This window comes from Pleurodeles waltl, chromosome 1_2, assembly GCF_031143425.1.
Source record: "Pleurodeles waltl isolate 20211129_DDA chromosome 1_2, aPleWal1.hap1.20221129, whole genome shotgun sequence".
In the NCBI taxonomy this organism is placed as follows: Eukaryota; Metazoa; Chordata; class Amphibia; order Caudata; family Salamandridae; genus Pleurodeles; species Pleurodeles waltl.
Genome location: NC_090437.1, coordinates 1,148,218,698 through 1,148,243,343, shown reverse-complemented (window position 1 = coordinate 1,148,243,343; position 24,646 = coordinate 1,148,218,698). Strand labels below are relative to the sequence as shown.

The 24,646-nt window shown below is 42.6% G+C and overlaps 1 protein-coding gene across 3 annotated transcripts in view; it reads right to left on the bottom strand.

The window, feature by feature from the left end:
• The window catches only part of SLC2A9 (solute carrier family 2 member 9), a 1,837,553-nt gene that overhangs the window by 1,135,399 nt on the left and 677,508 nt on the right, over window positions 1–24,646 (bottom strand). For all 3 annotated transcript variants that reach the window (XM_069202834.1, XM_069202850.1, XM_069202841.1), the window contains exon 6: window positions 5,899–6,044. In XM_069202834.1, the coding sequence (XP_069058935.1) occupies window positions 5,899–6,044 (146 nt within the window). The remainder of the gene's footprint in view (window positions 1–5,898; window positions 6,045–24,646) is intronic.

Sequence of the window (24,646 nt, the reverse complement as noted above, 5' to 3'; positions counted from 1 at the left end):
TTTGTTTGTAAAGTACTTGTTATTATTGAATGCCCTTTACTACATAAGCATTAGTGACCATTATAAAACCACATTAATACTGTTTTTTATTAGATTGCAGTGTTGAGCATGCCATCACGGCTCCATTTGCTGCAGATTGCTTTCATTGGTAAGTGTTTTCTTGTGCATGAGGCATTTTTTGTTTTTCTAACTTGTGTTAGTATTGGCTTTTTAGTCCGACTGTGAATGTTTGTGGCAGACTGTGTTCGTTTGAATACATTAGCACCTGTGATCATTTCACTTAGCACAACGTAGTTGCCTTTTTTTATTTAAATTGGGTTTTTTGAATAAATGTTATTCCTTGCTATGGTGTTTTCCTCTTTTTTCCCTTTTTCTTCTTCTACTTTTAACATCTTGTGGTTACCTCACTACTATATATTTTCATTACAATCTTCCATCAGTGATCTTTCTCATGTTGACATATTTTTTGGCTTTTCTGCTTCTCTATTTGTAGTGTTATCTTGGAGTCGTTCAATTTCTTGTTTTGATTTTCCTCTTAACATTTTCCTGAACTTATTTAATTTTGTAAGTACATATAACATTCTTTGTGAACCATATTGGTTTTGATGACTATTTTAAGTTTGCAAGACACCACTTTTTATGTACTGACCTATGTCCTTATAGTTTTTTTTCAGATGTAATAACGCATCAGAATTATAATTGGGAAAATAATTTTCTTACAAACTGCTTCATGTTTATTATGTTCACCATGAATGAGTTTATGGTATGGTTCAATATCTTTGTGTTTAGGTTTCATTATGACTGATGCTGTCCATCTATTTTTCAAATCTCTAGCGTCACTCTCTTGGGTAGATGTTTCTCTATTGCTATCTTCATACCTTATTGGTCATTTTTAATCCAGGAGGGCATTTGTTAATTATGAATATAACCTTCTATGGGGTATTTATTGACTCTATTCATAATCATATTTTGATTTGTATGACAAATCATATTATTATATTGATTCACTTTATATTTTCATGCACTTCCGGAAAGCTTTTCACATACTTTGAATTTCATTACATGAATTTAATATCTTTTGGTTTCTTTCAGTTTGATCTATTTCCTATTTCATGTTCTAACTGATGAGACGTTTTTCAAAATCTCCCATTACTACTATTTTAGCAAGACATATCAATATACTCTTTTATGACTCATGGTAACTCCATTGTATTTTTCTTTATCACTTTTCTTCTTTTTGTCTTTCTTTCTTCTGTTCCTTTGCTCTTCCTCTTACACAATAATTCTTGTTACATGTTGGTCCTTCTTTGTTTATTTTTATTATCATCTCTTGTAAACTACCATTTCGGGGCCCAGATGAAGCAACTTTTGTAGTGAAACATGTGTTGGCCTGAAACCACAAAAATTGCTTTAGACATGAATAATTAAAATAAAGCACTTTTTGATAGCACCCTAATTCTTGTGGGTTTGAACTGAATTACCTTTGACCTCAAAAACACATCTTATTTTTTGCTTTCCATGATAATACATTTTGGCAGGCACAGTCTAAACGTTTTTATTCACACTTATCTCTGCATGCTTTTCTGATAACACAGTTTAAACAGAATTTATATATATATATATATATATATATATATATATATATATATATATATATATATATATATATATATATACAGAGAGAGAGAGAGAGAGAGAGAGAGAGAGCTACATCAGTTTTGCATCCAAATTGCTCTAAATAGCAGATGCTACTATTAATGCTATGATTGTTGCTCAACAGTATTTATTTCACAGCTTTTTCTTTGAATCATTAAATATAAAAAGAAAGATTTGCTTTACCACAGCTTCTAACTTTGTGATAACTTTGGGGGTGACTCCATTGAAATGGGCCTGCAAAGAGGTCATATATATTTTCATGGGGAATACTTACTTGCTAAAGCAGAAACTATAGACCTTAATCTTTTTTGTTCAGAACATGTTTATATGTAAGCAACAATGTATTCTCTGTTGTAGTTCACAATTCAATTTGTTTTTTTTATCATACACAGGAAACTAATTTGGGCCACATGTATCATGGATTTTGGATGTATGAATTCCAATTCCAATTTGTGATTCAGTAAAATGTTACTGAATCACAATTTGGAATTGCGCATAAATACCAATTCAGTATTAGGAGGGGGCGTGACAAAAGTGTCCCTTCCTGATACTGAGTCGCAGTGGTATGTGTGAATGTTTTGTGACCATAATGCGGTCGCAAAACATTTGCATTTTACCACCTACTTCAAGTAGGTGGTAACCCATTCACAAACAGGAAGGGATCCCCAAGGTATCCCTTCACCTTTGTGAATGGTAGCAAAAACATTTTTTAAGAGCAAGCAGTGGTCCCACAGAGATTTATTTAAAAGCAATCACAGATATGGTGCTCTGCTGATCCCAGGCAATATGTTTCATGGATGAGTGGGCTTCAGTATCAGAGGTGGCTGTCGAGTTGTTTAGTTATGAATTTTCTCATTTTATATTTCCTCTTTCATTTATTTGCTTCCCCTCTTTTTCTTTTAATGTTTCTGATACTACAGCTCTCCAGGCAGTGCCCATGGGTTGCCTGCTTGCCACTCATTTTATCTGCAGTGCCTCACATTCCACGTGGCCACTTCCTTTAAACATATAGATCATTCTGGAATGGTGTTGTCCAAAGTATATCATTGTTCTATCATTCCAATAAACACATTGGCTCTATATCTGGTGACCATGCTTGAACTTTATAACATCTAAAGACTATTTTCAATACCTTTGCATGACAGACACCCTCTGCTATGTTTAGTTTTGTTGCAAAAATATGTCTACTGTATTTAGAAGCCAGCATGTTTATTTTTTCTACTTATATTCTTTCATTTAATTTGCATGTATCTCTAAGTTTATATGCACTTTATTGCGATTGTGTGAAAGAGTGAATGGAAGGATGATTCAGAGGATTGATGACTGGATCTATGAGTGGAAATATGAGTGACAGAGTTTGTGTATGCTGACTTATTGAATGTCTGTCTCCAACAGTGACACAAAAGGCAATTTTATTTACAAGTTAGACCTATAGGTATTGCCAATGCTTGTTGGAAGGATGTTGTGAGCAATGGATTATTAGCCAGGGTGGATGGTAGTCTACCGCATGTAATAATGGGTCTATTCTTGTTAGGTGCAATGAAGGGTTCAGTATTTAAACCCTGATAGCTATGATGTACAGCAGATAGGCACTTTAAGAAAATGTGTAAAGCAGTTAAAACATTGAAAACACACCACAATAAAAATCCCACTTCAACTTATAAAAAACAAAGAACATTTTATTATAGCCTTAGAACCTGCCGTAGCGGGCTCTACCGGCTATTAAAGGCCCGCTCCCGAGTTAAATGCCCAAGCCGAAGGCGTTTGTCATGAAACATGTTTTGGCCTGAAACCACAAAATTTGCCTCAGAGATAAATACCTAAACAAAGCACTTTTAGATCACACTCTAATTCTTAAGGATTTGAATTGAATTACCTTTGACCTCAAAACCATGTCTTGTTTTTTGCCTTTGGTTAATGGAGTTGAGGGTTCGATCCTGCAAAACATTTTAGGCTCTGATGTCTCAACTTTAAGTTTAACCTCTATATCCCTCTCTCTCATTTTAACATGGAAAGCTGCTATCTTATGTGTATTTGTAAAGCACACTATCATCCAAAAGGGTATTGTGACATTGAGCAAGTGTGTGTTTCTAGCCATGCACGTTTTTAGAGTCACCGTTGCGGAGGAGATGCTTTTGAGAGATAAAGGATGTTTATTGTTACCTTACTCAAAAGGAGAAAGACTGTGTGGCCTACTGAGTGGTAACGCATGACAACGGATGTTTTTTAGCAACTGTCACATTCCTCCCCTGAAACAAAATCCACATGCAATTGTAATTCACATGCTATTTCTACCACAGGGTTTCTCCACATTCAAGGCAAGCACTTTCTTAGAAACGGGGTCTTTGGTTGGCTGTCCAAGCAAGAACCCTCACTCTAGTCAGGGTAAAGGAGGATCACCCTCAGTTAACCCCCTGCTCAACCCCTTGGTAGCTTGGCACGAGCAGATAGGCTTGATGCAAGGCTTGTTTGTTAACTTCAGAAGCAATGTGAAAAGTATTTTGTACCAACACATACAGTAACTTAGTGAAAACACTACAAAATGATACAACACAGGTTTAGAAAAATAGGTAATATTTATCTAAACCACACAAGACCAAAACGATACAAATCTGACATACACAAGTCAAGTTATGAATTTAAAAAGGAAAAGAGTCTTAAATCCTTTAGAAACAGTGAGAATTTCTCAATCAAAAGTGAGACCATCCGTCGTTGCTTCTCCAGTCGGGTTGGCAGATGTAGTTTCTCCTCTCCCGCAAGAAAGCGATGCATCGATCCGGATGGACACCTCGGGTACGGGCAGGTTTTGCGTTGTTTTTCTGCCCCCAGCAATGTTGCATTGAAAATCCGGTTGAATGGTATCACAAAACCGCATTTGCATCGTTATCATCCTCCGTTAGCGGGTGTTGCACATCATTTCTCCAGCCGCAATAGAGGTGGAGTGTTGAATTCAGCCCCGAAGCCGGCGGCACGTCATTTTTCAGCCACATCACAGAAGGTGCGTCGAAAATTTCCCTACACGGTGGTTGGTGCATGGATTTTCAGTTTTTGTCTGCCAGCTTCACCTCTAAAGGGCCCATGCACTGGATAGGGCCCCACTTGGCAGGGCAGGAGTCTCAGCAAAGAGTCCAGGTGCTGGCAGGGGAAGTCTTTGATGGCCCTGAGACTTAAACAACAGAAGGCAAGCTCAGTTCAAGCCCTTGGAGATTCTTCTCAAGCAGGACTGCACAGCAAAGTCAAGTCTTTGTCCCCTTTCACAGGCAGAAGCCCAACAAATCACAGTCACAGGGGCAGCACTTCTCTTCGGCTCTTCATCTCTTCTCCTTGATAGAGGTTCCTCTTGATTCCAGAAGTGATCTGATCTTCAGCGGTTTTGGGTGCTCCTCTTATACCGCTTTCTGCCTTTGAAGTAGGCCTACTTCAAAGGATAGTGTCTCTTGTTTGTGAGATCCTGCCTTGCACTGGCCAGGCCCAAGACACACACCAGGGGGTTGGAGGCTACATTGTGTGAGGGCCGGCACAGCCCTTTCAGATGTGAGTGACCACTCCCCCCTCCCTCCCAGCACTGATGGCTCATCAGGATATGCATGCTGCACCCCAGCTCCCTTTATGTCATGGTCTAGAGAGAGGTGCAAACAGCCCAACGGTCAAACTGCCCCAGACAGGGAATCCACAAACAGTCAGAGTCACAGAATGGCTTAAGCAAGAAAATGCCTACTTTCAAACAGTGGCATTTTCAAACACACAATTTAAAAACCAACTTCATTAAAAAATGTATTATTAAATTGTGAATTCAAAGACCCAACACTCCACATGTCTATCTGCTCACAAAGAGAATCTGTGCTTTAATAATATTTAAAGGCAGTCCCCATGTTAAACTATGAGAGGGATAGGCCTTGCAACAGTGAAAATCGAGTGCACTGTACTAGGGACTTACTATTAAATCAAATATACCAATCATGGAAAGTCAATTACACATACATTTTACATTGGGGCACTTGCACTTTAGCACTGGATAGCAGTGGTAAAGTGCCCAGAGTAACAAAAAACAGCAAAAACAGAGTCCAGCACACATCAACAACCTGGGAAACAGAGACAAAAAGTTAGGGGAGACCACGCCAAGGATGCCAAGTCTAACACTCTTAATGAAACAGGTACATACATGTATAAAGCAGAGCCTGGCAGGATTTTCCAGTTGCACTAAGCAATGACGGTTATTACGGGAGTTTTGCAATAGCTTACCCTCCCAAGGAGCTGGGGTAGTCCGACAACTTGTCCAGTGAATACACCAACACAAATCATGATTGCTGTAATCTGCCCCAAGGATCCTCGAATATGCTTTGGTGAGATTTCACTCAAATACATAGGAAGTGTACTGAGTGCAATACCTGCAGGAAACAGGAAGGAAGCACATTAGCATACTTTTCTAAAAACAGTCCTTCTGCCCTCTCTGTTAATCAGCATTGGTCAAACTAGCACTGCATTTGGTTTCATGTAAAAATGGCACTGCAATAAACATTATGTAAATAAATGTGTGTATGGCTAGTAGTACCATGCTGTCATGTACCCAGTGATATCAATGATCCTGTGGAATAACCTGTGCAGAGTTTCAGCCGTCAGAAAACATTTCTGCAGCATTCTATTTCTCAGAGGCAGAACTTGCATTATTCTAATATTTAGTGAATTATTCAAACTTGGGGGCATTGAGGGGGTGGGGGTGAGTCACTATAACCTTATTTTGAAAATAGAATAGACTAGACTAGAACAGTGGTACCCAACCTTTTCACTCCAGAGAACCCCCACCGAATCACTACTGGAAGCCAAGGAGCCCCCAAGCAATTTTAAGATTTAAATTTCAAACATTAAAACAGTAATTCACAAAATATACATAAACACGTATACACCAAACAAATACACGGCTCACTAAAGATATAATTATTTGATATTGAAAAAAATATGCAAAAATTGAAAACATGTTAAGGGGAAGGTTTGCGCTGCATCTCGGCGACTAACTTTTCAATGTTTGTTTTTTCTAGAAAAGCTAAATGCTCAGGTCATATTCGACATTTCCCAAGCAATTTCTGTTTTTATTTTTTAGATAAATAAGATCTCACAAAGCTTTTTCACATACATTTGTGGTGGGGAATAGAAGTAAAACTATAAGGGCCTCTCATCTCTCCATAGCCTCCCTGTCACATGTAATTCATTTGTTTTAGAGCCCCTCTCATAACACTGTAGTGTTTTGGAGCATTTTACAGGGGACTACAAGGTGTAGAATTCACATGTAATCCACAATGATAGGCATTTTCTAAGAGTGATTGGTCTGGAGAAGCACAAACCCAGGATTCAAAACATCACACAGTGGTTAATGTTGAATTTAATAATAAAAATGCATTTATATGCAAACAAACCTTTTTTAGCAGCATAAGGATAATGGAAGACTGGGGAAAAAAACATAACTTTTTAATTTGTGCCCTGCAGTTTGCATGCCGCTCTTTGATGGCAGTGCATAATTCACTGTGCTAGATTATGATTGTAATTTATGAACTGAACAGTAACAACATAATCTCTTTGACAAAAGCAGTAACCTACTGTACTGTGCACATAAAATACTATTATTTGCATGATACACGTTCTTTGTAGCAAGCATATTAACCAACTGCCCTACCAAAGATGAGTCAAAACTGCCACTAGACAAAACTTGATCTCTCTCCAGCAGGTACATTAATCAACAAGGTTAACTTGACGCTTTTAAATTTGCCGAATGCTGCTGGTTGTACATGGAACTTTGCAGTGCTTTTGAAACTGCTACAGAAAGGAAGTAATAAAGATAAAAACATGCATGCATGTGTTTCTGTCTAGGGAACCCATTTGTAAAAGTGCCTTCCGGACAGCCCTGGCCTACAGACCCCCTGGGAATGTGTCAAAGACCTCCTAAGGGTCCAGGGACTAAAGGTTGGTAACCAGTGGACTAAAACTCTGTCTGATCACATTTGGCTTCGCGCAAACCATTATCTGATATAAGGCAGAGAGAAGGCTGGGGAAGTAAATTCACTTAGAGAATATTCTTGTCCCATGAGGAAGGAGCTAAGGAGATCCCAGGCTATCCCTTTGATCCCAATCTGGGAGAGATGAATCCGTAGCAGCCTGTGATCAACCGTGTTGAACACTGCCAATAGGTCTAGAAGGATCAATGCCACTCTGCACCCCTGATTGAGTGCAATCCTTACTTCCTCTGTGGCTCTTATAAGTGATGCTTCAGTGGTATGTCCTGATCTAAATCCGAATCGTGTGGGAGCTAGTACATAATTATTTTCAATATAGTTGGCTAGCTGATTATTTGTGATTTTTTCAACTTTTTTTGCAGGAAGCGGTAATCTGGATATTGGCCTATAATTGTTGGGGTCCAAAGCATTGAGGTTTAATTTCTTTTTATTAGCAGGAGCAAATATGCTCGCTTTCAGTTGGGGGGGAGAAACCCTTCTTAAAAATGAGAGCAAACTGTTTTGTAAGTTTGGCTGCAATAATATCTGGGGCCAACTTTACCACCCTGTGGGACAGGGTTTACTTGGAGATCCTGACTTTGTAGATTGGATTAATTCCAATATTTCTTCAGTGGATGGTGGAGCAACTATTACAAAGGGGTCCTCTCTTAAATGGTTGCCATTACCTGCGACACTTATGGATTGTTGTACAAAGGTTTTGGCAAACTTCTTGTAAACTTTTTCACCTTACTTGGAAAAAATTGACCATGTTAATGGTAAAGTACTTAAGTTAGTTAGGGCCGCATTGTTTGTTAAACTCATCCAGGATGTGCCCTGCATGATGGGCAGGTTCAGACACTTTCTGAGAGAGGCCAAGATTACTCAACGTTTGATTTAGTGTAATTGTATCAGTATCTGTTTCTGACTGTAAATGGAAATTAAAGTCCCCTAAAACTGCAAAATCACAGTACAGGATGTTTGCCTCAACTAGATTAGTTATGTTCTGTGCAAACAATCGTTTTGGGCCGGGGGAATAAACTCGTAAGCCCTTAAATGTTTACAATATATTTCAATGAATAAACTAATGGATTTGCACATTTCTGTGTGGACTGAATCAAGAGTTGCGGGAATATAATTTATATGGATTACTGCTAGTCCTCCCCCTCTCCTGGTAGGTCAGTCCACTCTATTAATATTGTACCCCTATTGAATAGCGTTGACCAAGTCTGGGTCAGCTGAAGGGTCGGCCCAGGTCATTGTGATAAATATAATAACAGGGTTACAAGACTCCACAAATAATACAAAATCACACTTTGTATTAAAAGGGACCAGACATTAACTAAGGCACATCTAGACCTCTCTGTTCCAATCTTAGGATAATCATGGTGTATTTGTTCTCTGCATCCTGTGCAAATCCTAATGGGTATTGCCCAGGTAGCTACAAGATCCCACTTGTTGCAATGATTGGTATTATTTCCCTTAGAGTGAGCCCTGTTAAGTGCAGGAAGTTCTTCTCTTGTGTAACTCACGTTTTTGGAGATTATGGGAGTTTGACTGGCACGATCTAAAAACTGGTTGGACAAACTAAAAGCAACAAACCAGGGTCCAGCAACCCTTTGTTCAAGTCCCAGGCTTCCCTAAGACTCAATACCCACAGGTAAATACAACGTACGCTAAAATAACAGGGAGGAATACAAGCCATAAAACAATTAAAACTGGATTTAACCCTTTGAAAGATAGCACCCACCACCAACACAGGAGCCAGGCACCTCCCAGAAATTGGCAGCTGGTCTGCCTACAAGGAAAACAAAAGTGGGCTCAACAGGAGCAGTGAAGCTGCGTGGACACGCTTTGGAGCAAGCTAAATAGCCCACCATTATGGGGGGTGGTGCCAATGGGCATGGCTTGCCACGCAATGCAGCGCAATCTAAAAACTGGTTGGACAAATCAGGACAGATAGCCCTGTGGGGCCCCCCAGGGATCCCCCCTAAACCCAACGCTGTTTATTAATTATGTAACCTCCTTGGCTGATTTAGTAAGGTCTTTCGGCTTCTTTCTCATATCCTATGTGGACGATACCCAAAATGTAGTCTCTGTGGCCAATAGTGATACAAAGATCAGACTCAGATTTCATGACTGTTTGTAATCGGTCAGTAACTGGATGAATAAAAACAGCTTGAAACTAAATTCAGCAAAGACAAAGGTTCTCTGGTTTGGTAACCAAACCTCCTTTTGGTCTGCAGCTTGGTGTCCTCAAAAATTGGGCCCACTCCCTACTACAGTCTGCAAAGTGAGGAACCTAGGGTTTTTAATTGATAAACAACTAAAATACACAGCTCAAATAAATGCAGGAGTCTCCTCTGCATTTTATGTGCTTAAGAAAAGTCTTCCATTTATTCCTACTGCTCTGCAGAAAACAGTTGTTAGGTCGCTAGTCTTGGCAAAACTTGACTAATGCAACGGCCTATATCTTAACATGCAACAACAACTGGTGAACAGGTTACAAATGTTGCAGAATGCCACAGCAAGGTTGATTTATAAATGCCTTAGTTTCAATCGGCCTCTAAAGCCCTTAAGAACCTGCACTGGCTCCCCGTCAAACCCAGAATTGTTTTTGAAGCCCCATTTCCTACATACAAAGCTCTGCATAGCATGGGTCCTGCCTATTTGAAAAACCTTCTTAGCAGGCACACTCCAGCAGACCTTACGATCAGTGGCGTTAAAAATCCCTACCGTCCCCAGATTTATGAAAACATTTTGGGGAGGTAGGTGGTTTACACTGGGAGCTACTAAAGCGTGTATCACCCTACCCCTCAGTATTAAATCTTTACCACATTTTCTTGCCTTTCACAAGGTTTTATCGATAGAGCAGTGAAGCTAGTGCCAGGACACCCACGGGTATTCGAGCGCTCAAAAAGCCCGTATAACATAACATATGAGTTGATCAGTCATGCTTGCTGTGGATATAGTGTGGATTATTGCAAAACTGTGGAGGGATTTGAGTTTCAGCACATTATATCTAGAATCAGTGTTTTAAGTGGAATGAAAACAGTGGAGGTGTCTCTAAAAAGGGTGCAGCCTAAAGCATACCTAAGAAACCACCACAAGAGACATTACCTATGTAAGTAATTATAAGGCCAAATATGTGAAATAGAATCTTGTTTTAACAAATTCATATAGTCTTACCTAATGCTTTGATAATTCAATTTAAATGAAAAAGTACATTGGGCCCTGGGGCTCCAATATTTTAAATTAGTATCACTGGGTTGCTTTGTCCCCATGTCACAAAGGGGCCTCCAGTGAAATTGAGTTGCACCTCCTGCGTGTTACAGACAACTGGTAATTTTGTTTTTTCCAGTCCACAAAGGACAGAAATAGAGGGATCCAAAGGGCCTTGGACCAATGGCACAGCCTTGCCCCACTTAGAGCACTGTCCAGAAACGTTAACAAGCACTAAAACAATATTGACCAATTCACACAATCAAATCAAATCCCATTGGTGATGTGCAGTGTTAAAAAACATGAAACGTAAACCAAGACATCAACTTTAAAATAATTTGCCAAAAGATAGGCTACACTCATGTATAATGTAGACTGTCTGGACCTCTGTGCACTTCTTTCAAGTCACCCCCACTTCAAAGGCACAACTGAGTATAAGTACTGGATCTCTGGCCCTACCAACTCAGTATACTGTTGGACTTGTCTAGAATTCTGCTAGGAAGAAGGGCTGCTGTGCTGCTCCAAGAGCTACCACTCTGGACTGCTGCTTTGGAAGAACTGCTTTTCTGATGTCCTCTGCCTGCTGAGGAAGAACTGGGCCCAACTAATTTGAACCCAGAGTGACTCCAAGGGCTTGCTGATTTGCCTTCAGTTCTTCTGAAGTCTCTGGGACACAAAATACTTCGATTTCATCATCAACAGCACCAGGACTATGCTTGCTGCAAGTCTTGCCCTGCCAAGTAGTGCCAGTCCAGTCCTGCGCCCCTGGGAGCGGGTATAAAATGCTGCAACTGCCTGATCAAGGACACTGCTTTGCCATCAATGCCTGCGCATCGCCACTGCTGCAAGGATCAGGAGACTGTACAGCACATATCTCCATTCTCAACGTATCTCTGACTTTGCCCATCTTGGAGCTGATGCATCACCTCCATCTTCAGGATAGATGCAACTTCAAGGACACTAGGTATGAATATTTGACCTCAGATACCCACCAACTCTTCCGTATACTTCTGGACATGTGGGAGACTGCTAGAAAAAAGTATTGCTGTTCTTCTGAAAGGAGTGCTACTCTGTTGCACTGCTGACCTGAAGGACTATGGCCTCTTGCCTGGATAAAAAGGACTGGACCTTCAGCGTGCACGCAGGACCACCAGAGTGACTATAAGACTAGTCTCCTGTAACCTGGACTCTGCAACTGTGAGTCCTACCTGCGAATTGGTGTGAAGTGGTGCTACCCCAGTCATGGTTAATTGGAAGCAGGCCTTAAGGTGCTCTGCCAGCCGATCTGTGGACCAAGCAGAAATGATGTATCTCCTTTGCTGCATGGCGCAACCCCAAACAGAACTGACACATTATTTCTGCTGCGTGGACTTTCCCATTGCATGGACCTCTCATCACTGCAGCAGCCCACAATCTTATTGGAACCACTGCTACATGACACATCCTCATCGGATCCCTCACATCCGAAACCCCTCATCAATGGCATCCTTGATGATGACACAGGACTCCTTATCACAAGCCCCACAACTTCTTTGGAACGAGCAAGTGCATGATGCATCCTATATGCAGGACTTTACTTCACAAGCCCCCTTGTTGCCGGCCTCCTCGACCATGACACAGGACCTCACATCACAGCTGTGCAGCTCCCCGAACCGACACTGCATGATGCATCTCCGACCCAGAACTAGCATCGCCTGGGCTGAAAATGCATTCTTGCTACAGGCCCTCACAACGCTCTGCAACTGGCATTTAAGGTATTCTTCTTCACCAGGTGTAACTGGGTCCCTGTAGCCAGCCTGCGCTGTATTGCATTCAGCCTGAACTTGTGACTTTGTCCCTGTCTGGCACAATCAGATATCCACAGTTGGTGCTTTGCACTTTGTGGGGCAATTTTAACTTAAATCTTCAAAATTGCATACCTCTGGTTCTACAGATTGGACTTTTCTCATTTTTATGTTGTTTTATTTAATACAATCTACTCTATGTTTCTAATTTAGTCAGGGATCCTTGTGTGGTGTTTTCACATTATTACTGTTTGAAATGTTGCACAAATACTTTACCCATTGCCTCCGAGGTAATTCTGATTATATACTTACCTACCTACCTGAGGGTTGACTACAGGTTAATTTAGGATTTGCTTGTGATTTCAATCTGACAAGGATTCTGAATGCTGCTTGGGAAGGGTCACCCCCCCTTCTCAACCAATAATCCAGTTTCTTGCAGGGGCTTTGACTCTGCCCACATGAGTGAGCCAGGAGTACATGTTTTGATTAGGTAGAAGTTGTGTCCTTCCACAAAAAGTGCTTAACCTCTACGCAGTTGTGATCATGTTGTTTATTTGTCCAGCTGCTTAAGCTTGAACTTTCAGGGGCACACAACATGGAATGCTATTAAGGTGTCTTGGATAACTAAATAGTTTTTTTTGTTTTTCTCGGGCAACAACACAGATGATTGGAGTTGATCATTCGTTTAAAGCCAGACCTACTGGCATTGCCAATGGGTGTTTACATTTTTTTGTAGCTGAATTTTTTGTTGTATTTGACTCTGCTGTCTCTGAGTCTCCATTACAGTAACTAATGCCCTTTCAGTGGAGGTCAAGCAATATGCGACTGACCGGTCATATTTGTATGTTGGCCTTAGAACAAAGTGCAGATGGCCCATAAACAACATATCAGTCCTGCACAGAGAAGCATTCCAATCTGCAGTTTGCATTGCTAAAATGTAAATTGATAGTGCAATTACTATTTGTATGATAAATGATGTTAACTTTGAATCAAACATGAATTGGAAAAAGTGAGCAGTTCCTCAAGTTAAACCAAATCGAACGTTTTTCATTTATTTATGCATGATACACAATGTGGACACAACATGGACACACCAAAACCAAATATTATATTTATGTTAATTAATATATATTGTAGATCAAATTTTGGTGTGAATTACTCAATGAAAAAACATGTTTAGAATGACACAACCTGTTTGGGCACCATTGGGAAAACATACATTTTTGTTGTATACATTTTAGAAAGATTTTCATATGGCCTCATTGATTATGTGGTGCATATTTGGAATGCAGTACCCTTTCATTAAACCAGTACATTCTTACTTTTTTTCTTTTTATGTGACAACAAATGTGATAAAAGGTTTGCTTCTTTTTATATTTGTTGGGTGTTGGCCATTAGCAGACACTCTCTGAAAGGGCATATGGAAGCAAAAGGAAGTGGGGGCCAAAGTTGCACAGAAGAATGCTGTTTGACCTGGCACCCTTGCCATGGTTTGTCCCTAACATTTTGCCTTAAACCTCTCTGTTTTGCTAACTTTGTTTTGCTGGCTTTCAGACATTGAGCTCTTTACCACTGCTAACCAGTGCTAAAGTGCTTGTGCTCTCTCCTTAAATCATGGCAGGATCAGCTTAAACCCAATTGGAATATTTATTTTACATGTAACTCCCTTGTAAAGTGGCACTACATGCACCCACGGCCTGTAAATTAAATGCTACTAGTGTGTCTGAAGCACTGATTATGCCACCCACTTAAGAGGCACTTTAAACATGCTTCAGGTCTGCCATTACAACCTGCCAAAACCAACCTTTGCCAGTCCCAAACCTTTCTTTTTAATACATACAAATCACCCCTCTAATCACTCTAATGGTGAAGATGGATTTTAAATTACAGTTTTGAAAATGCCACTTTTAGAAAGTTAGAATTGTCCCCGCCTTAACTATTTAGTGCTTCCACCAGTATCTGGGTCATAAGACTGGGTGTTCCTGGCACCTGGGCTTTGTGTCTAGACGGTCACACACAAAAGAGACTTTAGTTGTGCCTGGATAAGCCATCACTGACATGGTGGGAGGGCGGAGCTGAGCACAGCCCTAGTTACACTTGAATAGGCTGTGCCCTGCCCCCACACAAAATGATGCATACCCTTTGTAGTTAGTCTCGAGCCAGGACAGGGAAAGAAGGATGACTGTGGACTTCAAAGGGAAACCTCTAGAAGGTTCTCCTACTTCAAAGGAAGGCCCAGGTACTGGACACCAGACATCAACTCTTCAATGCACATCTTGGCCTCTGGATACTCTACCAGGAAGAAGGACTGCTGTGATTCTGAAAGGACTGTCACTCTACTGGACTGCTGTTCTGAGGGACTGCTGCCCTGCTGCCTTCTTCTCTGGGTGAGAAGGCTGGATCTATATCTGTTGTTCCTAGGACCCCAGAGTGAATCCAAGGGCTAGATCCTCAGGTCAGAAGACTCCAACAATCTTAAAGCCAACACTTGGATTCTGCCATCTGTGAGTCCTATCCTGCCAATTACTGTGAGACCTTCTTGGACCCACAACAATGGTTCTCCATTTAAGCTTAGAGTTATATTTTCTAATTTTACACATTTTAGCTGACCCTGATTTTAACAATGACACTTTACACACTTTATGCTTGCTCAATGTTATTCCAAGAATACAGTATCAATGCTAATTGTTTTTGTTAGCCTTTCTTAACATATAGGCCCTCATTATGAGTGTGGCCGTCTGAAGACCGCCAACTCACGGTGGCAGTCTTACCACCGCCGGTCCAGCAGTGAAGACCCCGTATTATGACTGTGGTGGTTTGGCTGGAACCAACGCTGCCGATACCGCCAGGGCAGTTGGACCCCCTAGCCTGAGGTCTGGACCTCCGGCCCGGTGGCAGCCATAAGACTGAGAGCGCGGGGTGGTAAGAGTACAGAGAAGAAGGGAATGTGGAACTGAAAAAATGACTCACAGCATTCACTTTACATCATCATTAAAAAGGAAGAGAAACTTCTTCAACAAAAACACCAATTCAAAAAGAAGAAGGTTGCAGGAATGTTGGCTAAATGTGCCACTCATATTGAGAATGCTCCTTCAGAACAGGACGTGGGCAGTGACTGTCAGACAGCAAATGTCACAATCGTTCTCCAGAACCTTCAACAGTTTTTGGATGTGAAAGCAACAAACAACTTCATAGAAGTCAAAACCCCAGATCAGTAGGTTGCCCCTCCAGACAGATTATAGAAACAACATGAAAATTGATGGGGACATAACATGTACAATTAAAGTGCGATTCTGGGAACTTAGTTATGACATTCTCATGGCTCAAAATAAATTGGTCACTGGGATTTCTTAGAATACTCCCGCAAGAAGAAGATGTAATCATACCGTCCTTATCTGTCCTTATTTCTGAAGAAGTTAAACAAGCCGACACCACAGAACTGGCACCTGCACAAGTCGCAACAATATACCACAACCGTTTAGGCTAGGATGAGGATATAACTTGTCATGTTATGCACTTTGGGTCCAGCCCGCAAGTGCAACCATAATACTCACTTAACCATGAAGAAAAAGCACCAGCGAGGGAAATTTGCTCACAACTACCAGGGAGTTATTGAAATCTGCGTATCTCATATGAATAATCCCTTATTCCCGGTAGCTAAACCTGATCACTCCTACCGCGTAGTCTTAAACTATAGAGACTATAACAGTCGCACACCCACAGATGCAATTCAAAACTCACATAGTATGGCTTTAATGGACAATATTGTCCTTAAAAAATACATATAGCCCTGGATATTTCCAACTGGGTTTTCTGCCAAAATATCAGGCTTGAAAGCAGAGATTTGACTGCCTTCTCTGCACTTGGCTCACACAGGCGTTTTTGTCATCTCTCTCAGGGATAAAAAAACAGTCCTGGACTGTTTGCTGCCCATGTAGCATCAATTCTACATGCTATTGATCCAGAAGCATTTTCCTATGTTGATGATATATATCTCATTGATGATGACTCAAACGTGCATCTAGTCAGAGTAGATCACATTGTTTTGGGATTTGATGAACATGGCTACAAATTTAATTTCAAGAAAACAGAAATTGCTTTTCTCAGTGTCCTGTTTTCCGGATAGGAGTTATCAAATGAGGGAAAGAGCCTGTGTCCACATTTCCTAGAGACAAGTGCTCTATTACAGCCACTAAACATCATTAAAACATTACAATGCTTGTTAGGATTCTTTAATTTTGTCAGAACATGCATACCAGAATATTCACAATACATTAAACCATTATATGATTTAATTCATTCAGACTTTTTCATTACACACTGGTCATCTGAACATACACAAATTCTCAGATCACTACAAAATGACATGCTTGCATCCAAACACTTATACACATGTGTAAACAAAACAAATTTGGTCATCTGTATATTAGTGAGTGCCAGTGGGTTCACATATGTTGCTTTTACTGAGGGTGACAGAGTGTCCACTGGATATAAATCACATCTATATTCGAATGCTGATATCTGTTTTACATCCACAAAAAATACTGAGTGCAGATAAGATGGCTTTCATAAAGGAAGGGCCTTTGGTCCAATGGAAACGAATAATTGTTATTACACCTGTCCCAACCTTAGAGGCTGTTGCAAAGGCCAGTGTCCTGAATGTGAAAGCCTAATATCATAGATTAATACAATGAGCCACTTCACTGGCCACTACTGATGTTGACTATGTCTTTGACCCTACACTACAAACTCAAGAATTTCTCTAGTGTGAACAAGAATATCCCATGCCCACTAACATATTGCCTCTTGATCAGTATAAACACAGCATATACACTGATGGTTTAGCACAACCTGCTATAGGCACCAAAAATCAATATTCCACAGCTTGCGCCACAGTAGATGGTGTAATGAAGGATGGCAAATTCCATTCTCAAAAAGCTCTTTCACCGCCCCCAGAGGATTGTATTGCAAAACTGACTAAATTAAAAGTCTTGGTCCTAGCACTAGAAATTACAGATCCAGAATTCCCCAATCTTATAGCGTGTGATTTGTATTATGGTGTCCAGTCTTTTAATGAAAACTTACATTACTGATGCCGAAATTGATTCAGAGACTCAAAGGGAATACTATAAAGCATACATTGCTTTGAGGAAAGGTGGCACAACTGAAAGACAGTCTGCCACTAGCTCTTATCATTCATAAAGTCATCAATCTGTTGGAATACACATTGTTGGGAATTCACTGACTGATGAAGCAGCCAAATCTGTAGTCAAGACTGCAACAGTAGCAACAATGACTAATTCTCATACCAGGGAAGATAAATAAATCATGGCTGCTATTAATGCTTCGTGCAAGGGCACCCATTACCTAAAAAGTATGTAGCAAAATATTCCTACCACATAAGTGCCCAAAACATTCCTTTTGCTACCATCCCCAGGGTGGGTGATCAAGTGAACCAATGAAGACCGCAGGCAAGAACTAATTATAGCTGCTCATGAGAGTGTAGCATCTGTCCATGCTGGTGTGGCAGACACAATTTCTTTACTAAAGAAACGCTAATAGTGGCAAGGTCTGTACAAACAGATCAAACAATATGTCCTTAGTTGTGGCATTTGCCAACAAGTTACGAGCTCCACCATTGTATGGCCACCTCAGACACCCATCTTAGTTTCAAACAAACCACTTCAATGCATATACCAAGACCACTGAGGTCCCCTAAATTTGAAGGGTGCATTTATATATTTTACTCCCTGTAAATACTTGCTTCAGATTCCTATGGGTGTGACCAAGGTGATCGACTAATGCTTGTACTGTTATTAAAGATTTGCAAGTCTTTATCAGGACATTTGTGATAGCTGCATTCCATTTGGACTAGGGCCCCTATTTTGCCTCTAAGGCTTATAGGGATAATATAAGAACATCGGGGATAGCTGTGCATTATTCCCCATCATATAATTTTTGAGGAAAATCCAATTGTGGAGAGGAAGAACTGAAATTTAAATCAATCCTTAAAAACTAGAGTATTAGATTTAGGTCATAGTTTGATCCATCACTTGTATGGAGTCCAGAGAGCATTAAACAACCTGCCTAGACGACATTTGGTGGCCGGAACTCCTTTTTAGCATCCAAATTTACATTCCATATCTTGACAGTCCTGGCGCAGTGGCAGCAGATACGCATTTTGAAATAAATGAACGTTTCTTTGTCTTACAGTAACTACAAGGCTTTCGGGATGAGCATGGTAATCAACAAAATAAATGTTCTGCCACTGAAGTAGCGAAGGAGCAAACAGCACCATGTGGCTGGATTTCAAATGTAGGGGATCTAGTTCGAGAGAAAATTGTGGTAAAGAAGGAGATTGGCCCGTCATTCCATGCACCGGTGCCATTCCTTGGCATTCAAGGTACCAGAACTGCAGGTTGTAAAGACAAAATATTTGTTTCAGTTTCTCAAGTAAAATTGCCCATTCTACAAAGTAGATCACAAGGACTCCTGGCTAGTTCCCTAACTTCTCTCACTACCCTACAGGAAATACCTATGCAAGTATTAGATAACACCAATATATTTCCCCCTGGCTGAAGAGGGCAGAAAATTAACTTTTGCTGATACCTATTACTGCTGCAGATGCAAAAAATACATTGGAAGGAGGCCTACAGTTTTCTACTGATACTCAAAACAACAGAATTGTTTATGATGAACCACCTTTGGAGGTGTCTACGAGTTCACTTTCACCTCTTGAGGTTCTTTTCGTCACACAGTCTGGTTCTGGTTATTTTGTCAACATTGAAGACTTCTCTACTGATTCTTCTCACATTTCACTCAATGGTGTATGTTATTTTCTTCACTGGTTGAAATGCACTTATTTGTTCCCACCATTGATCTATTTCTGGACTGCCATTTCATTACCTTCCCTGCTCATGTGGATTGGATTTGTGACTGGTTTCTTCCTTTTTTGTTTTAATAAACTTTAACTTTTCTGTAACAAACACAGCCAAACTTTGTTCTCTCTTATAAGCATAATGATGAGCATGACATGGACCAGCACAAGCATACAACATCAGTTTGTTTTTTGCCTCATTGATGTACAATGACATGTGCAGGGCTTGCAAAGCCACACCATTACCCCTCTGCCCTCCGGATAGAATGCGCTTCACAACTACGGCATTGTCTGATGGGGTTTCTGTCGTGACCTTCATTTGTCCAGGGCCTTTCTGGGATCAGCAGTAGGAGGATCCCCCTCTGCTCTGCCCAACCATTACACACTTTAGCATATTTCTTGGGGCATCCCCATGCTATATATATGGGTCTTTCCAACCCAATGCAGAAGTCCATACCACGAGCCCATCCCTCAACCGAAGGTGCCTGTGGGTCCTTCCAGGCCTTTGCAATATCTCTTTTGGCAAGTACTAAGCCCAACCACACTAATATTTTTTGGTACCTCTTAACCTCCAGCCCCTGGGAAATGTGTAAAAGGATCAGACTGGGGTCCTTTGGAATGGACCCGCCCATTGCCACCTCCAGGGTGCCCAAAACTCCACCCCAAAAATTAGAAAGAGCTGACCAGTGCCAAAACATCTCTCTGCCCAGTACTGCATTGCAAACAAGTAATGCTAACTATATAGCACATGCAAAGTAGTCATGCTCTAGTGTAATAGGTGCGATGTAGCAGCTTGAATTGCATGTGTCTAAACTGGGAGGCTATGGCCGCTTCCTTAGGCACCTCCAGTGCCTCCCTCCAAACTTCGTCTTCCAATGCCCCAAACTCTGTCTCCCATACCCTACGCACCTTCTCCATAGGATCTGGTAGAGCACCAAGAAGTGTTTTGTATGTCAGTGAGAGCTTGTGCTCTGCCATATTGGTCAGCAGTAGTTTGGCCTCCAGAGGCAAAGACTTTGGCAGCTCAGTGAGCGTCCGTATCACAGGCGTCAATGCATGATGCAGCTGTATTTAAAAAAACGTGGAGTATATCTTTTAGCTGCGAGATCCCCACGAGGTCCAAGTTACCAAACTCCTTCCTCAATGACATTGTCTGTGGGACTTAAGATCCCTGCCACAGTGGCGTCTCCAAGGTCAGCTTGTGCCTCCTCCCACGCCGCAAACACCACCCCGGTTGCAGGTGGCAGTTCCATCCCGGAGGATGAAATCCTCACAGCGATGGCCGGCAGTGCCCAATTTGGGTATTACCACAATATCTACAGTCCTAAGATCCGGAGACAACATGCCCCTCTCAGCAGCCTCCTTGAACATTTCCAGGATGGGTTGACCTGCGTGCTGCCATACCAGACGCCAGTATTCGGGTCGAAAACCATTTGGTCCAGGGGCCTTCCCGGGATTTAACTGTCCCAGTGCTATTCTCAGTTCTTCCACTGAGGTTTCTGTCTCCAAGGAAGCTCTGTCTGCAGCTGATAAGCTGATCATGTATGAATTGAGACAGGCCCAATTGCGGGCTCGCCGGGTCCACTCAATACAGACCCCGATAGTAATTAGCAAATGCTTGGGCCATCGGCCCTTGTACCATCACCTTTGACCCATCCCCCATCTGTAAATATGAGAGGGCAGTCAACCCCCACTTGGGGGAGCACAACCAATGCAGCGTTTTACTGGCCTGATCTCCCCATTGATTTATTCTGCTTCAAATTGCCCGCCATGCTGCCCTTGCTTCTTGTGTTAATTCCTGCCGCAGCAGTTTCTGCAAATGTAGTAGGTCTCTTAGGTGGGTCTCCTGTTCCTGTTCTACGTAGTGACCCTCCAAGTCTATAATTCTCTCCTCCAGTTCCTGGATCTTCTGCCTGCTTCTTTCCCTCTGGCCTTTCACATAACTAATAATCTCACCTCTCAAGGACGCCTTCTGCACCTCCCAAATCACTTCTAACGAGGCAATGGAGCCCTGGTTATCCTGGAAATACTGTTTACTCTTTTTATTGCACATATCTCTAAAGTCTTCTTGCTGAAGATGCCATCTATCCAACCTCCATCCCACCCTTGTTCCTTCTGTCCTCCAGGTCAGGGTCATTTCTATCAGCGAGTGGTCCGATAAGCCTCTCGCCAAATGTCACACCTCTCTCACCCTATTGCATTCCCCTGCAGGGAAGAGTAATTAATCTAATCTGGTGAAAGTTTGGTGTTTCCCGGAATAGAAGGTGTATCCTCTCTCGCTCGGATGGTGTACCCTCGAAGCATCTGCTAAATTCAAGTTCTGAATAAACGTTGTTAGCGGTGTTAGCCCACCCCTGCTCATCCCTCCAGAGGAACGATCTAGCTGTACATCGCACACCCCGTTCATGTCTCCCCCTATAATCCACGGGCCTCTGGCAATTCCCTGATTACTACACCCAACGAGCCAAGAATCCCATTCCCAGCGGTGCCGGAGCATAAACACTCAGGAGCGATATATGCCGACCCTGAAGAGTCCCAGTGACAGCTATATACCTTCCCTGGTTATCTGTCCATGTTTGCGTGATAGCTAACGGGGCACGTTTCCTAATATAGCCACCACCCGGGATCCCCTGTGAAAACCCGCATGGAAAGCCTGTGAATAACCTTTTCGCAGGCGAAAGGGGCAGTTGTTCCCCAGTAAATTTGTCTCTTGAAGAAGTACCACATCTGCCTCTGTTTTCAGTGCAGCTCTAAGAACCGCCCCACGTTTAATCTTGTCTAATGTCCCGTTTACTTTCCAGGACAGAAGTTTAAGTGTACCTGCCGTAGAGGTAGCCAGCTCTTTATCCTCCTTCATACTGATAGCCATTGTGAAGAGAGGTACCCTCTCCCTGCATTCGCTCCCTCTTGCTGCATTCCATGTCAATAGGCTGCCCCACTTAAAATAACGTAGTAGAAGTGAACAACACCCCCCTCCTCCTCCGCCCCCTCTTCCCAACCCCCCAATACTTCCCAAACTTGAAGTACCTGTTGTGTTGTATCCAGAGGGCTAGCCAACTGAGCTAGGCTGTGCTCTGTAGCACTCCCTACATGAGCCCCTCCCTCCCTAACATTAACAAACACCTCCCTTGAAAATGAGGTAAGTTATTACTCATTAATCACCGCACATCCAACCCCTGCTGTGTAAATACATACTGAAAGTATTTGACCAAGTCTTTTGAATAAGCCTGTCTGTCTGTCTCTCAGGGGACCGTGACCCCTGTCGTGACTCCACATTATCTTCCATTGCAGCGGGACCTGCCAGTGAGGCGGCCATGTCTTGTGTAACTCGAGCCGCTGCAGGGCCTCGGGATTGAGCACGACGGCCCGGCCTCCGAGCTTTCTGTCACAGAGCTGTGTGCCACTCTCGTCCCGACGTCTGAGCATCTTCCATTTGTGCGCCAGCCTGGATGGTAGATTCTTTCAGTGGTCTCTTTTCAAGCCAATTGCAGGCTAGCTCTGGCATGTCAAAGAACAGAGATTTCTCCTGATACAGTACCTTTAGACGAGCCATAAATAAAAGCATGTATGTGAGTCCCATCGCTCTCAATTTAGACTTGACTTCTAGAAAAGACCTGCGCTGCTGTTGCACCTTGAAAGTATAATCTGGGAAGAGCTGTACTGCCGTGGATTGATAAATCATTGGTTCCACCTGTCTAGCTGCTCTTAAGACAGCATACCTGTCCGCCGAGTTAAGTAGCTGCATTATGAACGTCCTCGGCGGAGCCCCCACCGGGGGTCAGGCTATCAGTGCCCTATGCGCACATTCCACAATGAAGCATTGCAAAACTTCTTCCTTGGGGACCCAACTTCGTAGCTATTCCCACATAAATTTAATAGGTGTAGTACCTTCCACTCCTTCAGGAATGCCCACCACTCTGATATTGTTCGGTCTGGCCCGGCCTTCCGTGTCTTCTGCTCTGGCCTCAAGTTAATTCACCAAGTGCTTCAACTTTGTTAAATTTTCGGCATGTGTTTTAACTGTATCTTCAGTTTCGGAGAGTCGTCCCTCTACCTCTGTGACTCTACGTGTGGTGTTGCAGAGATCCTGCCTAATGAGGGCCAGATCCACCCTGAGCTCTCCCATTTTGTCATCCAGGGTGACTTTCAGATCATTAAAGGCTTGTAGAATGGTTGCCGTCTGAGCTACGCCCCCAGATTCGAGGGTCCCACCAATCTCACCTTTCTCGCTCCCAGGGACATTCTGCTTAGCAAATTTGTCAATTCGTTTTTGCTGGGCAGGAGTACTGCCTGATTTCTCCTGCCCCATCTCGGCGACCAAGCCGTTTCAGCTGTTACTGCTTGTTGTGTTCCGGTGCCTCTAGGTAACTTGGGGGGGGGAGGAGCCCCAAATCTGTCTCTCACCTGTCTGCTGCCTGTCACCACCAGCCAGCTAGTAGAGTAAGGTCTGCACTGTACACAATGCAAGCGCCTCTCGTCAGAGTCACAGAACCACCTAGGATTTCCTCAGTCCTTTGGCGTCTTTCTTTCCATCCTGCGTACCCTCCTTGTTTCAGTTATCAAAGTCACCTAGTTATCTTCGGACATTCGGTAGGGTCCATGTGTGGGAGGCAACACTCATTTTCTCCATTTGCAGAGTGGACTCGCTCTTCGAAGCTGAATGCAAGGGGAGTCTCCCTCGAGCTCGCTCTTCCATCATAGCTGCCCAGGGCCCGTCATGTGACGCGTTTCTGTCCTTCAGCGCCTTTCCCCAGGGTGCCGTCACTGACTCTCCGCCACCGCACCCAAGCCGTCCTCACTGCTCCGTCCTAATGCACTGCGTCACTCTGTCTGCCTCTGGGTCACTGCCGCTGGTGCCCTCCCTTCCCCGCGCACTGTGCGATCCCTACCGTGCTCCTCCAATTCCCCGGAGCACCAGCTCACCAGCTGGTCGTTGCCATCGGGGCCAATCACGGACAGGGCACCTCTCTGACCCACTCCGCAGCCCTCAAGTACGGCTCACCGCTGTCACTCGGCGTGCTCCATGCCGTCATGCACCGGTTACGTATCTTCGTCGCTGCGGCTGGTCAAGGCCCTCTTATCGAGACTCCAGCCTCCTCCGCATCATTTCAGCAGACGCAGCTGTA